At 49.9% G+C, this 14531-nt stretch overlaps 1 protein-coding gene across 1 annotated transcript in view; it reads left to right on the forward strand.

Annotated features, from left to right (window-relative positions):
• Positions 1-14531, forward strand: part of POLN (DNA polymerase nu) — a 100832-nt gene that overhangs the window by 50644 nt on the left and 35657 nt on the right. Inside the window, exons 14-15 of the mRNA XM_037126812.2 lie at positions 42-95; positions 650-715. Of these exons, the coding sequence (XP_036982707.2) occupies positions 42-95; positions 650-715 (120 nt within the window). The remainder of the gene's footprint in view (positions 1-41; positions 96-649; positions 716-14531) is intronic.

Genomic DNA, 14531 nt, shown 5'->3' on the forward strand with positions numbered 1-14531 from the left:
CCTGCACAGAGAAAATGGTCATTTTTGTCTTTGTGATTTAGGTTCACAAGATCAAGTCGACCTTTGTAGATGGACTACTAGCTTGCGTGAAAAAGGTAACTGAGGCTAAAAAATAGTAGAATGTGGTTTTCACGGGAGTTCAGATGTGGAACTTTAAATTTTAGTTAATGGTGAAATAATCTAATCAACCTGCAGCTGTGAGCCATGATTTTGCTGAGAGTCAGGCCTCTTTATGGAAGCCGGGCCAGATGTGGAGGCTGGGCTGCTGACCTCCAGCGACCCCACCCGGGACTGCAGCTCATTTCTGTGGTCATGGCAGGGAGGTCTGCACCCGGAGGCCACACAGCCACCTGGGATGCATAGCCCACGCTCAACCCCTACAGCCTGTGTCCTCACGCACCGGGTTTTTAAGTGACTCAAAGACCCATGTATCCTACTGCAGTGTCCCATCGGTGGGGGGGTGTCTCCTTGTCTACCTGATCACATGGCAGCAGCACCCGACACCTGGAACCTGTCGGGTTGGGGCTCAGGGCCTGTGCACGGGAGCGGGGAGGCTGCCTCTGGAGGGGCAGAGGCTGAAGGGCGCAGCACGGGCCCGACTGCACGGTGCGCTGTCAGAGCTGTGACGAGCCCTTTCTAACCGATGAAGGGCTCCGTGGCCTCCACGTGGAACCAGACCGGGACTGTGACCGGACGACTTTCCTCCAAGCACCCGGTGAGTCCGCGCCCCTGGCCCCTGGCTAACTGCCAGTTTCTGTTCTGAGGGGGCCCTGCTGACAGGGTGTGTTTTCCCTGTTTGTTCATCCGGCACCTACTGTGTTTGGGGGACACAGAGGCAGATGAGACGCATGGTCCGTGCTGTGCTGTCCTGCTCGGTCAGGGAGGGGCCCCTCCCAGCCGGAGAGCTGTGCCCACAGTGCCGAGGGCGCGACTGGTGCCCTGTTCCCACCCCCACCGTCGTTTTTCAGATCTGTGCTGAACGGGTGGCTTCTGACGTCCGGAACCGGGTGGAGCTGTCCCTGAGAAAAACGCTACAGACGCCCGAGTGTGGGGTGCGGGTGTAACAGATCTCAAAGCAATCAATTTTTTTTTTAAGATTTTCTTTATTTATCTTTAGAAGGGAAGAGAAATATCAATGTATGGTTGCCTCTCGTGCATCCCCTGCTGGGAACTGGCCTGCAACCCCGGCATGTGCCCTGACTGGGAATGGAACCGTGATCCCTTAGTTTGCAGGCCCATGCTCAATCCACTGAGCTATACCAGCCAGGGCTCAATCAACTTTTTAAATGGTTTTATATTTTTGAATTAAAGACAACCCATTACTATTTTCTCGTTATAGGAACAGTTCCTTAAGTGCAGAAAAGAAATGTAAAAAATACTAATGGAAGTCCCTTGGGGCCCCCCCATGTGGAATTCACTGCAGCTGCATGGGAGGGGGGGGCTGAACTCCCAGGAGCTTGGCCGAGTGCGTGTGTTTATAAAACACAACTTTTCTACAAGAACAAAACTACACTTCTGCTTTTTAACTTTATTTAAGAAGTCTTGATATCACATGTCTATATATATATGTATGTATATATATATATATACACATATATATGAACGTACAGACTTAAATAATTGAATGATTTAAATATACGAATTAAGTGCACGAGTGATTTAAGTATGTACTGTGCTGTGTACACATATGAACATATGTTCAGGGGAAAGAAATGCAAGCGATGCAGAAATTTAGAGGATAAAACCTAGGAGGCTGCTTTCCCTTCCGTTGTGCTGCCCGTGTCTGTCCTGCGGGTCCCCGAGTCACACATCTGCACTGCGTCCTGCCGTGGTGGCACCAGCCCACGGGTGTGTGGGTACCTGGTGCGCACAGGCAAGGGGGTGACAGCGCAGCAGAACAAGGCTTGGGCTGGACTCGCCTCCCCTGGGCCGGGCGGGAGCGGCGGCTTTCGGTGGAGGACGCCCTCTGAGGACTCTTGAGTCAACGGCTGTCTCTTGAACATTGAGCCCTTTCCAGGAAGGTCCTATTCTGGATGTCCCCCTTCAGAGAGCAGTTCTGTGCCTTCACCCTGCCGGTGAGGACGGGCACTGACACTGGCAGGAACGCTGGAACCGTGCCGATTCGGACTGAAGCGCGCCGTTGCCCAGGAGCAGGTCCTGTGTCCTGCGGTGCTTCTTCACGCAGGGCCCCACCTCTTGCACCCGCTGCAGCCCCATCCTGCTTGGGGCTGCTTCTCCTCGAGGACTTACTCAGAATTCTTCCAGGAAAAGTCACTTTTCAGGGGGTCCTTGCTCTTTCCTATTTTTATTGCACTTCCAAGTCAATCTCTTGCTCTGCTCTGCTCTACTCGCTTCCAGACATTTCTAGTGTCCCTGTTTTGTGGGCAGCGCCCTCCCTGGTGTTCAGCGAGGCTCCCGTGTTACTTCTTATGCTGCTAGTTCAGCTGCACTTTGGGAGGAGGAGCTGTGAGCGTAGCACGTGCGTCCGCACTGCCTTTACCTGGGAGTCTGCGCTGTGCTCTGCTAAACAAGCGGCTGTCTCTGTTGGTGGCCATTTAAGGCTGCTTTCAGTTGCAGTTATTTTATGCTGAAATGCCATATTTTGGCTGCATTTTCTCGAGAATTTCCATAGTGTAAATTCCTAGAGATGGAACTTCTGAGTCAAAATATGTGTTTATTTTTAAGGCTTCACGTTACTAAATTGTCCTCCAGAGAAAAAATTATTTACGTTCCCAACCAACCAATGTGTGAAGTGCCAGGTGCCTCCATCTTTGCCAGTAAGAGTCTTCATTGCACTTAATATTTCCTGGTTTGATTTTTAAGTTTCTACTTAAAATAGTTACTCAAGTTTACGTGAGGTTGACTGCATAAAACAGTCACTCTTCTCTGACTTGTCTGTTCGCACCATTTGTCCGTGTCCCTGGAGGGTGCGGTTTATCGCGCAGATGCAGGGAAGCTCTCTGTTCAATAAGGATCGACCCTCTGCAAAACACTGGATTTCTTTCCTCCATTTTCCTTTGCCCTTTGATTTCTAAAATACATTCTGTTTGCCATACTTAAAGTGGCTTTATTTTACAGGTAATGTGTGGTCGTTGTAAAAAATTCAAATAGTCCATCAAAATATAAACAACAAGGTAAGAGTCTCCCAGAAGTGCAGAGCCTGCGGTAACGACCGTGAACCTCTGGGTCGCTGCCCTCTAATGTTTCTCTCCACATGTGTACAGACACACACACACATGTACATGGACAGGGTTGCACCCTGCATGCTGTCATTGACCACGGACCCTCCGTCATCACACCAGCTGGCAGCCCGCACCCTTCAGCCCAGTGCCCCGGTCTCCCACACTGGCAGTCTCGAGTGTGGGCATCCGTGTGTTCCTCCAGACGGACTTCCAGACCTCGCACAGACCAGCAGCCATCCACCCGTGCGTGCACAGGGCCACGTGGTGACCTCGCCACTTAGTCCACAGAAGGAGGGCCTCGTTTCCCACACCTTGCTTCTCCTCTCACCGGCGGCATGGGGGCTGCTTGCAGGGCCCTGGCAGGCCCATCCCACTCTCGTCTGGGGTCTCCTGCATTGCTCTGCCGTGCTCCAGAGCGGGCGGTGGTGGGCACCGTGCACGTGCGCCCTGGTGTGTTGGTGCTCGTACTTGGTGGGACACACAGGCAGGTATGGAACTGCCAGGTCCAAGGGTATGACATTTGTGCTTTTCGTAGCTGTTCTTAGCTTGGCCTCCAGACACTCTCGGCTCCTGGCGTGGCCCAGAGTGGGTGTGGGCCACCTTCCTGCTGTCTGCGGTGGCTCCCTGGACTGAAGGCCTTGTCATCTGTCTCTCCCCACTGTCACCTTCAAATGGCCTTCCTCAGCTCCACATTAATGAGGCCGTCATCCTGTTTTCTCACAGAACTCCTGCGTTTTCATTTTCTCACACATAGAACTTGAATCCAGCCACATGCATTTAAACAGGTAGTGTGTCGTGTGCCCTACAGTGCCTGGAGCCTGGCGTGCATTGTTTTTTGTTTAAAGTTCACCAAATACACTTGAGTAGCATTTTTAAAGATCACATGGTAGCTGTTTTTCAGCACTTCCGGAAAGCTAGTCTCTCTCACACACATACAGGTCCTCCCCAGAGAGCGATTGTTAAGAAGTGCTCTTACCATGCACTCTTGCAGTCTGCTTCGTGGTGGCTTCTGACAACGGGAAAATGTAAAGTGTTTTTTGTCTTTGGCTGGTGCACGTCTTTCCCATATTTTGACACTTTAGTGAGTCGTTGACAGGGTATAGTGTATTTTAAGAACTGGGAGAAAAGAGTTGGTTGATTCAGTTGATTCAACTCCTGTCCCAGTCATAGACGTAATAAACGTGTCGGAGCATTTTGGTGGCAGCTGTTTTAAGGTCTGTCGGACAATGCCAGCATCTCGTCCTTGGCGTCTCGTGTGATTTGGGAACTGTCTGCTTCCTCACGTGCCCAGTAATTCTGGGCCATGCACTAGGCATTTTGAACATTGTGTTGTGATGGGTCTTGTTTAGGAATCGCATTAAAATGTTGATGTTTTTGTTTTTACTGGGCAGTCCACCCAGTTAGGTTCAGGCTGCAAGCTGTGACCTGCGTTCCATGAGCACTGGTTCCAGCGTATGTTCAGATTCCAAAGCACCTACAGGCTGATTCGGGTGTCCCCAAATGATAGCCGCCCAGTGGCCAGTCTGGGAACCAAGCTGTGGTCCACCTGTCCCTTCAGTTCTCAAGCCTTGGGTATGCTATGCAGGCAACAGCTCCCCGTGTGCAGCCCCGGGCTGAGCCCAGTGGGTCACAAACAAGGCCACAATGCCAGGCTCCTCCCTGTCCACAGGGAGTCTGGTCGGCGCCGTGGTCTCACCGCGTTACAGGGCTGTCCTGAGGCGGCATCTTTGAGCTCTGCCCCCTTAGCAACTTTCAGATGCCAGGGGGCACAAAGGCAGGCGTACAGCTGTCGGTGTGGAAACAGTCCAGTGATTAATAAGTCACAGTGCAGGGGAAAGCCTGTTCCGTGCACTCGCAGCTGCAAGCCCGCCTTGGCCCCGCCCTGCGCACAGCACGGCGTCCTCTGCAGCGGGCGTGGTGGGCGCCTGACACCCAGGACTGACTCGCTCTGTTCTCACCAGGAGTGTGACTCTTCCCACACTGTCCTCTTTAGGAAACAGTTTGCTTATTCTGTGCTTATTCTGGGTCTTTTGTGTTTTCATCAGAACGTCATACATAAGCAGCTTTTAAACTTCTACCAAAAGTTCTGCTGAGTTTTGCATTGGGATTACATCAAATCTAGAACTCGATTTAGGGGGATTCACATTTTAACAATATTTAGTCTGCCGTCTCTTTAGAAGGGCATATCTCATCATCCACTTGGGTCTTATTTAAGTTCTCTTGGCAAGGTTTTGTAGTTTTCAGGGTACAGGTCTTTATTTTATTTTATTTTATTTATTTATATTGATTATGCCATTACAGTTGTTCTATTCCCCCCTTCATTCCCCTCCACCTACCCCCCCACCCCCACCATTACCCCCCTTTAGTTTATGACCATGTGTCTCAAGTTCTTTAGATTCTATATTTCCCCTACTATTCTTGCCCCCCCCCATCTATTTTCTATCTACTGTCTATGCTACTTATTTTCTGTACCTTCTCCCCCCCTTCTCCTCCTCCCACTCCCCTGTTGCTAACCCTCCATGTGATCTTCATTTCTATGGTTCTGCTCCTGATCTAGCTGTCCTCTTAGTTTGCTTTTGTTTTAGGTGTGGTTGTTAATAACTGTGAGTTTGTTGTCCTTTCACTGTTCATGTTTCTTTAACTTCTTTTTCTTAGATAAGTCCCTTTAACATTTCATATAATAAGGGCTTGGTGATGATGAACTCCTTGAATTTGATCTTATCTGAGAAGCACTTTATCTGTCCTTCCATTCTAAATGAAAGCTTTGCTGGATAGATCAATCTTGGATGTAGGTCTTTGGATTTCATGACTTGGAATACCTCTTTCCAGCCCTTTCTTGCCTGTAAAGTCTCTTGAGAAATCTGCTGACAGTCTGATGGGGACTCCTTTGTAGGTGACTGTCCCCTTATCTCTTGCTGCTTCTAGGATTCTCTCCTTCATTTTAATCTTGGCTAATGTAATTATGATGTGCCTTGGTGTGTTTCTTCTTGGGTCCAACTTCTTTGGGACTCTCTCAGCTTCCTGGATTTCCTGGAAGTCTATTTCCTTTGCCAGATTGGGGAAATTCTCCTTTATTATTTGTTCAAATAAGTTTTCCACTGGTGGCTGTGCCTTTCCCCCTTCTGGTACCCCTATAATTCGGTTGTTGGAGCATTTAAAGATGTCCTGGAGGTTCTTAAGTCTCTCCTCATTTTTTCGAATTCTTGCTTCTTGACTCTTTTCTGTTTGGCCATTATTTGCTTTCTTCTGGTCCACTCCATTGATTTGAGTCCCAGTTACCTTTTCATTGCTATTAGTTTCCTGTGCAATTCCATTCATTTCAATTAGTTTCGCCTTCATATGTTTCTCTAATTTGTGGCTATAATCAACCAGATCTGTGAGGATCCTGATCACCAGTGTTTTAAACTGTGCGTCTGAGAGTTTTGCTATTTCTTCATCGCTTAGATTTATAGGCTCTGGGGCTTTGAGATCTTCTTGAGCCATTTTTGTTCTGTTCGCGCCCATTAAGTACGAGGAGTGGAGCCTTGGACTCCCAGGTCACTGGGTTGTGATGCTGTATGTGGGGGCGGGGTCAGAGCAGGGAAATGACAGCGCCCTCTACTGCCTCTCTCTACTGCCTCTCGCCACTGGGGCCTGCTGGCCCCCATCCAATCGCCCACTCCCTCGCTTGTCTATCCACGCACGAATGCACGACCACAGTCAACCTGCAGCCCTGCTCCCTTGCTGTTTCCCTGCGGTCGCTCGCTGGGTTGCTCACTAGGTCCAACCCTGCGCCCAGGTTCTGCGCGCCTGAGTCCGTCTGACTGAGTTTTCCTGTGCAATCCCGCTCCACCAGTTGCTGGTTTCACCCCTCTTACCGGTCAGGCTGAAGAATTTGTTGTTATCAGACTTCCGAAGAGTTCAATTTTCTGTGTTCTGGCTGTGTTTTCTGTTACTGATATTTAGTTGTCTCTAAACTTGGTTGTGTGAGAAAGCACAGTGTCTCCACCTATGCCTCCATCTTGGCGGAAGTCTGCTGGTACAGGTCTTTTTTAATATTTTGTCAGATTTGTCTTTAAGTGTTTCTTATTTTTGGTACTGTTGTGAATTAACTTGTTTCTTTTCTGAAGTGTTCATTGCTAATATATAGCTATATACCTGATTTTTATATTTTGATCTTGCATCGCAAAACCTCAGTTCTAGTAGCTTTTCTTTGCAGTTTCCATCTGGTTTTCTGTGGAGATGGTCACGCCCTATGTGCATAAAAGAAGTGTGAGTTCTTCCTACCTAAGATGGGTTCCTTTTGCTGGTTTTTCTCGCGTGGCTGTGCTGGCCAGGACACTGCACCACATCGAGCAGAGGTGCTGGGCGCGGGTGTCCTGTCCTGTCTCGCTGCTGGTCTGAGGGGCCCTCGCTTGGTTTCATCGGTAAGAAGGCTGTGAGCTGCGGGTTCTGCATCAGCACCTTCACCAGCCCGAGGGGTTCCCTTCAAGTAACAATTTGCTGAGCTTTTATCTGGATGTTACATTTTGTCAGAAAAATTTTTTTTTGCATCTATTGAGATGGTCCTATGGTTTTTCCTCTTAAGTTTGTTTATATGGTAGATTCCACTGGTAGATTTTCCAATGTTAAGCCAATTCTGCATTCCTGGAATAAAGCCCATTTGGTCTTGATGTTTATCCTTTTTATATATATATTTGGTTTAGATTTGCTAAAGTTTTGTTCAGAATTTTTGCATCTGTTTTAGTGGTGGGCATTGTTTATTAGTTTTCTTTCACTGTAATGTCTTTGTCTGGTCTTGGTAGCAGGTTAATGCTGACCTTAAATAGTGAATTGAACATATTCCCTCCTCCTCAAGCTTGTGGAAGAATTTGTGTAGAATTGGTTTCATTTCCTCCTTAATTAATAGAATTTACTAGTGAAACTGTCTGGGTCTGGAAGTTTCTCTGTGGGAAGGTGTTCAACCAAAAATTAAATTTCTTTAATCGAGATAAGGCTATGCAGTTTGTTCATTTCTTCTTGAGTGAACTTGCTAGTGTGTGTCTTTCAAGGGATGTGTCATTTCCTCTGAATTGTTACCTTATGGGCACGAAGCTGCTCGCAGCTAGTCCTTTGTTTTGTTCTTTTACTGTCTGTGGCTCAGCCGCCTCTCTCATCCCAATCTCGGTGATTTTGTCTTCACACTTTTTGCCCCCAGGGTCAGGTTTTGGGTTCACTGATTTTCTCTATAGTTTTTATTTTTGATTTCATGGATTTACGCTTGGATGTTGATCTTGTTCTTCTGCTTTGGTTTTGATCTGATCTCCCTTTTCAGGTTTCTTAACGTAGAAACTGAGTTTATTCATTTGCAACCTTTTTTTTTTTTTGATACAGGCACTTTGTGCAATAAAGTTGCCCTCACATACTTTTTTTCTGCCGTTGAGTAAATGCTGCTATTTGTATTTTCATTTTCAGTCCGTTAAAAAGAACCTCTCTAGTAACACTTTCTGCGTCTTCTTTGACCCATGGGCTATTTAGAAGTCTATTATTTGGTTTCCAAATGTCTTTCTGTTATCGGTTTCTAATGTGATTCCACCGTGGTCAAAGGGTACACTTTGCACCACGTGGACCCTTGTGAGGTTGGGCAGACCTGCTGTACAGGCGGGTCACGCAGTGGTCAGTCGCCCTGACTATTCGTGTGCATTAGGTTATGGGGGGAAGGGTCTCTAACTCCCACTTAGATCAAGGCGGCTGGTAGTATTGTCCCGCCTGCTATATTCTTAATGGTTTCCTGTCCGACTGTCAGGTGCTCGAGTCTCCAACCAGTGCAAGTTTCCTCTGCCACTTGCGTTTAGCTCCTCCAGCTCCTTGTGGATTTCGCTTCCTGGACTTGAAGCTCTTTCATTAGGGGCAAAACCATTAAGGATTGTGATGTCCTATTATTTCTGTGAAATGACCTTTTTTAACCCCTGATAATGTTTACTCTGAAATCTATTTTGTCCAATATAAAAATATAAGTTTAAAATAATAAAACACATTATACATAAATTTATAAACAAGGAAAATATCACCCACTATCAGTGTTAAAATAGCCACTGCTGTTTTATTGTGACTGGCGTTAGTGTTCATTTTCCCGCCCGTTACCTGAATCTTTGCTTGTAAAGTACGGTTACCACAGGGAGCGCATCGCTGGTCTGGTTTTCGTTCATCCTGACAGCAGCCTCTGCCTTTTCGGGGATCTCGGTCCATCTGTGTGCAATCTGAGTTTCACAGGCTTGGACCAAAGTCTGTCATCTTGCTCTTTGTTTCTGTTTATCTCGACTGTTCTTGGTCCCCTTTCCCTCTTCCTCTGCCTTCTTTTGGATTCACTGAGTTGTTTTTTTTTAAAGATAGATATAACTATACTTTCTATTTTTTAATCTATTCATTTTTAATTGTGGTTCAAGTACAGTTTTCTGTCTTGTACTCCCAGCCCAGCCCACCCACCCACCCAGTGGAGCCACTGAGTTTTAATGGTCCTCTCCTATCTTTTCAGTGTGTCGGCAGTGGCTGCTCTGTCACTCTGGAGGCTGGCTCAGCAGATACAGCCCCCGTCTTTCACCTGTCACAGCCTGTCTTCGGGTGCCATGCCGCCTATGTGGTGAAACCGTGCCATAGCACCGTGCTGTCGCTCCCAGGCCTTTGTGCTATTGTCGTCACGTATCACTCTGTACGTGAGGTACCCGTTCCACAACATACTGTTTCCTTCTGCTCAGATCCTCCATGACCTGCTTAATAGATCGAAATCCTAAGGAAAGCCGTGTGGGCGTGGCCGTGCCCGCGCTCCGCCCTGCTCCGCCCCGCTCGTGCCAGTGGCGCGTCCAGGCCTCTGGGCAGCATCCATTTCCTCCTGGCGTCTCACAGCGCAGGCCTCTGGCGATGAAGTCTGCCAGCTTCTGCGCATCCAAAGATGCTTTTATTTCACTTCTGTTTCTAAAAGTTCTTCCTGTGAGTAGGAGGGTCTCAGCTGAAATTTTTTTCTTTCTACTTTGAAGACGTTATTTATTCACATTGTTTCTGATAAGAAAGCTACTGTCCTCTGCAGCTTTGTCTCTCTCCCTAAAATGTGTCCTTTTTTTTTTCTGGCTGTTATTCATTTGTTTTTTTCTTATAATCCCTAGTTTTGAAGTATGTGATTATGATGCACCTTAGTGTGTTTGGGGCCGTTGCGTTTGTTGGAATTACTCGTTCGCATCCTGCTCTGCCCCTCCTGCCGTCCCTTTAGACACCCACTTACGCACGTTGCTGGGCCACGTGAGCTTGTCCCCCAGGTCACCGAGACTCGTTTTTCTTCTTTCCCTGGGATGTTGTTTCCTGTTTCAATGTGGGCAGTTTCTGTTACTGTGTCCCGTAGGTCACTCATCTTTTGTCACATTCAATCCGATGTCAATCCCACTGAGTGTGCTTTCATATTAACATTGTAGTTTTCATTTCTAGAAATTCAGCTTGGATCTTTTTTTTATGTCATCGCTCCCTGTACTTAATTTTTTTCAATATTTTGGATGCAGTTATAATAACTGTTTTCTGTTTTACTGTCCTTGTCTGTACTTCCAACCCTGTGTCCACTACAGGTCAGGTTATTCTCTTATGAGTCTATTTTCCTGCTTCTTTGCATGTCTGGTTTGGGGGCCAGACATTGTGGATTTTGCACGGCCAGGTCATGGACCTTTGTGTAATCCTGTGAGGATTCCTGCGCTTTCTTCTGCGATGAGCTAAGTTTCCTGGGAGCAGATCGTTGCTTTCTGGCCTTGCTTTTATGATGTGTGAGGCGGGTCCAAGAAGTGCTTCGTCTCCTGCGGCTCATGAGTGCCCACTCCCAGAACAAGGCCTTCCTGCACATCCTGCTCGTTGTCCCACGAATCGGGACCTTTCGGAGAGTGAGATGCTCCTTGCCCATGTGAGTGTCCCGCCCTGTTTCCTAATCCCTCTGGACGGGCTTCCCCTGGCCTTCGGTCATGTCCTCCCATGGACCCCTGATCCATTCTCTGCCAGGTGCCCGTCTCTCTGCTGGGCTCAAGAAGGGGGTCGTCGTACAGATCGTCTGTGTTTCGTCCGTGTGAAGATGGCAGCACTTGTTTCCAGATGCCCACAATCCCAGTGGGAATAGAAGCCCCCATCTCAGAATCTGCAGCCCAGCCCACACCTGCACTCTCCCTGTCCTCTCAGCACTGAGTGAGCCCTCGTCAGCATGGGCTTCGCTGAGCCTCGGTCGGGCATCCTTTCCAGGCGGCCCCTGTACTCGCTCTGTCGGGGTGCTCCCCACAGCGCACTTGGCCTGCCCGTGTGCTTTGGGGTCCTCCCTGGCGTGGGAGCTCCTTGACGGCCGGACCCGTCCTGCCTGCCGCACTGACCTATGTCCAGGTGCGGCTCTGTGCCTGGGCCGTGGTGGTGCTTGGGCATCTACTGAACAAAGGACCGGATGTGTGAGCTAGTCTTTAAACTGATTGGAGAGAGAGAGAGAGGAAGGTGGTTGACAGCAAGAGACAGAGGGATAAAGAGGAGAGAGAGAGAGAGATGTGGGTTTGTTGTTCCACTTATTCACGAGTTTGTTGGTTGATTCTTGTGTGTGCCCTGCCCGGGGATCGAACCCACAGCCTTGGCGCATCAGGACGATGCTCTAACCTGCCGGGCTTCCCGGCCAGGGCCAGTGTGACCCACCCCTGAGCTGTTCGCCCACCTTCCAAAGTCACTTGGCTTGGGGTCATCATCCAGATGACAGCGTGTGGAGGGGCCTGGACAGGCCCCGCCCCTTCCCTGTGCCCAGCGGTCCTACTCCTCACGCTGGTCACAAGTCGGTCAGAAAGGCTTTTGTTTGCCTAACTTCTCCCCTCTGGGGACTCAGCCATGTTCAAGTTTATGCCCCTCAGCCCTTGTCTGTGCTCTTAGAACCAGCGTGTGTCCTTTTGCCTTCTCCTGGGAAGCACGGGGGCCTTTGTTCTTCCTTCCTTTGCCCGGGCCGCATTCTTAGCCCGGCCTCATCATCTAATACCCGCTTATCAGGCTCAGACGCCCCTTCTGAGGTTTCCACGGGGACAAGGCTGCCCTTTGTCAGCACCCGTCTCGCTGCAGCGCCACCCGGGGCGCCAGCTCACTCTCCGGCACTTGTCGTCGAAATGTCGGACCTTTCCCATGTGCTCCCATCAGCTCTTCAGTCCCCTTCTCTCCAGTCACCCCCTCCTGACACTTTAAAAATGTTTTCTGTAATGTCAGTTTGAAAATATATGGACTGGAAATGGGAAAATCCAAGCATTATTTAGATGGATTTTTGCTTTGGGTATTTTTCCCTTCATTTTCTTTACTTTCCTAACTGTATGTGCAGTATTTTGTTAGCATGTTTGGTCTCCGAGTCGGAGCCAGGTTGCGACTTTTGTCCTGTCAGGTTAATGCTTCGGTGCGGGTCGCGACCTCTCGCGCTGCCCTCCCCTTCCAGCGCCCCTCCTGCTCCGTCTGTGGAGGTCGCCTTTTTCTGCCCCTCGAGCCCAGACACACGCTCCTCCAGCCCAGCCCGTTAGTCTCACCCCCTGTGGCCTTGCCCCGAGGAAGCCCGGTCGGACTCCCCCACCCGGGCCTCCCACCCACGGGGCTCAGGTGCTTGCCCCTTTCCTGTGAGGGAGGTGCATTTTCCGGAGTGCGTTCTTCTCAAATCACTTCCCCCCTTTAGCCCAACCTTCGTGTTTATCATCCATTTTAATATGTTTCCTTAAATGGTAGGTGGGATTCTGCACTGTTTTCAAACTGTGTAAGTGGTGCCCTGTGGGACTCACATACGCCTGCAGCTTGCCGTCTCCGTCCAGCCTTAGGTTTGGAGACCCGCCCCGGTGGACAGGGGCGCTCCAGTCCGTGCACCCCGGCGCCCGTGCGGCCCCTCACCGTGCAAGTGTGTTGGACGGTCTCTCTCGTCTCTACCGGAGACGAGGCTGCAGGGAGAACAACTCCGAGATGCGTGCCGGGGGCATGTGCAGACCTCTGTAGCGTGTCCCCGGCATGGCCTGGCCGTGGGGCGTGCCGGCGCTCCGCTTTCTGAGTCACCCCCCGGAGGGGGCCCACTCCCACTCTCACCCACCCACGCCAGGGCTCTGGCTGCCCCGCACACACCCCTGCCCTGCACACGCTGCTGCCCTGGGGCTTCCAGACGGTGTGTTTTTTGCCACTTTGATGAGTGTGAATTTCTCTCTTCATTACTAATGAGAGTGAGTATACTTTCATCAGTATTGGTCATTTGGGTTTCTTCAGGGACATGCCTGTTGATCTCCTGATAGCCCGTTTTCTGTTTAGTGGTTTGTGTTTCGTCAGTTGCAGAAGTTCTTCATGTGTGTGGACACTGCCTCTCGTCTGCTTGTGTAAACGTCTGCTCCCATCTGTGTTTGAGCGTCTGCATTTCCTTCCACGTCCTAGTTTACGTCTCCGAGTTACAGACGTCTTCTACTTCAGTCTTGTCAAGTTTGCACTCTTTTCTGTATGGTTTGTGCTCTCTTGTGTCTTGTTCAAGGCATCTCTCCGTACTGGGAGATCTTAAAGCTTCTCTGATTTTCTCTGAGTAGTTCTGGGGTTGCACTGTTTACATTGGGCCCGCAGTCCCCCCTGGGGTGTGCTTTTGTGTAGACGGGAGGTAGAGAGCCCGTTAGTTTTCCATCCGGGTGACTGCTTGTTATAACTGTGGGCCTTGTAAGTTCCTACCCTGATAGTTTACAATAACCTGTAACACCTCAGTCCCACACCGACTTTGACAAATGCCTGAGCCCATTTCTGGGCCCTCAGGCCTGTGTCCTTGGTTCACTTCTACACCACACACGGCCGCAGTTTGTGACGTTTCACCGTGGTCATGCAGCCCCAGGGCCGGGGGCCTCTGCGTCAGGGGGCCTCTGCGTCAGTCGCGCCAGGCCTCGCCTTCCTTTTCCTGCCGGCTCGTGAAGTCGCCTCAACATTTCAGCCCAGAAACACGCAGTGTCTGCCATACGATAGGCAGTCACCACATGTTCCTGGAGGAACGAATGAAACCGGGGACTTAAACTTGGGTTTTGAGTGCTCAGTGTAGCCAGCGTGTCACTGGGAGGAACGCAGTCACAGCAGCTCTCACAGCTTGTGAACAAAGGGGCTTCCTCCCGTCGTTTATGGAGCACGGAGACCTTAACAGCTCGGACGCTGCGTGTGCAGTTCAATCTGGCCTCAGTGGCCCGGGCCAGCCCAGCTGTGTCCCCGTCCTTAGCTCTCGTCCTCAGCCTCCCAGCGGGCCATGGGGACACCCCCTTCGTTCCTCCGCAGTGGGGAGGAGTTTGTCTCTCCGCGCAGCAGCGTTCAGGAGACAGGAGGCCGCATCTTCCTGCCCTGCCCACTCATTCATCCCTCCGTTCC

This window comes from Artibeus jamaicensis, unplaced genomic scaffold, assembly GCF_021234435.1.
Source record: "Artibeus jamaicensis isolate MK-2021 breed Jamaican fruit bat unplaced genomic scaffold, CSHL_Jam_final contig_76, whole genome shotgun sequence".
NCBI lineage: Eukaryota > Metazoa > Chordata > Mammalia > Chiroptera > Phyllostomidae > Artibeus > Artibeus jamaicensis.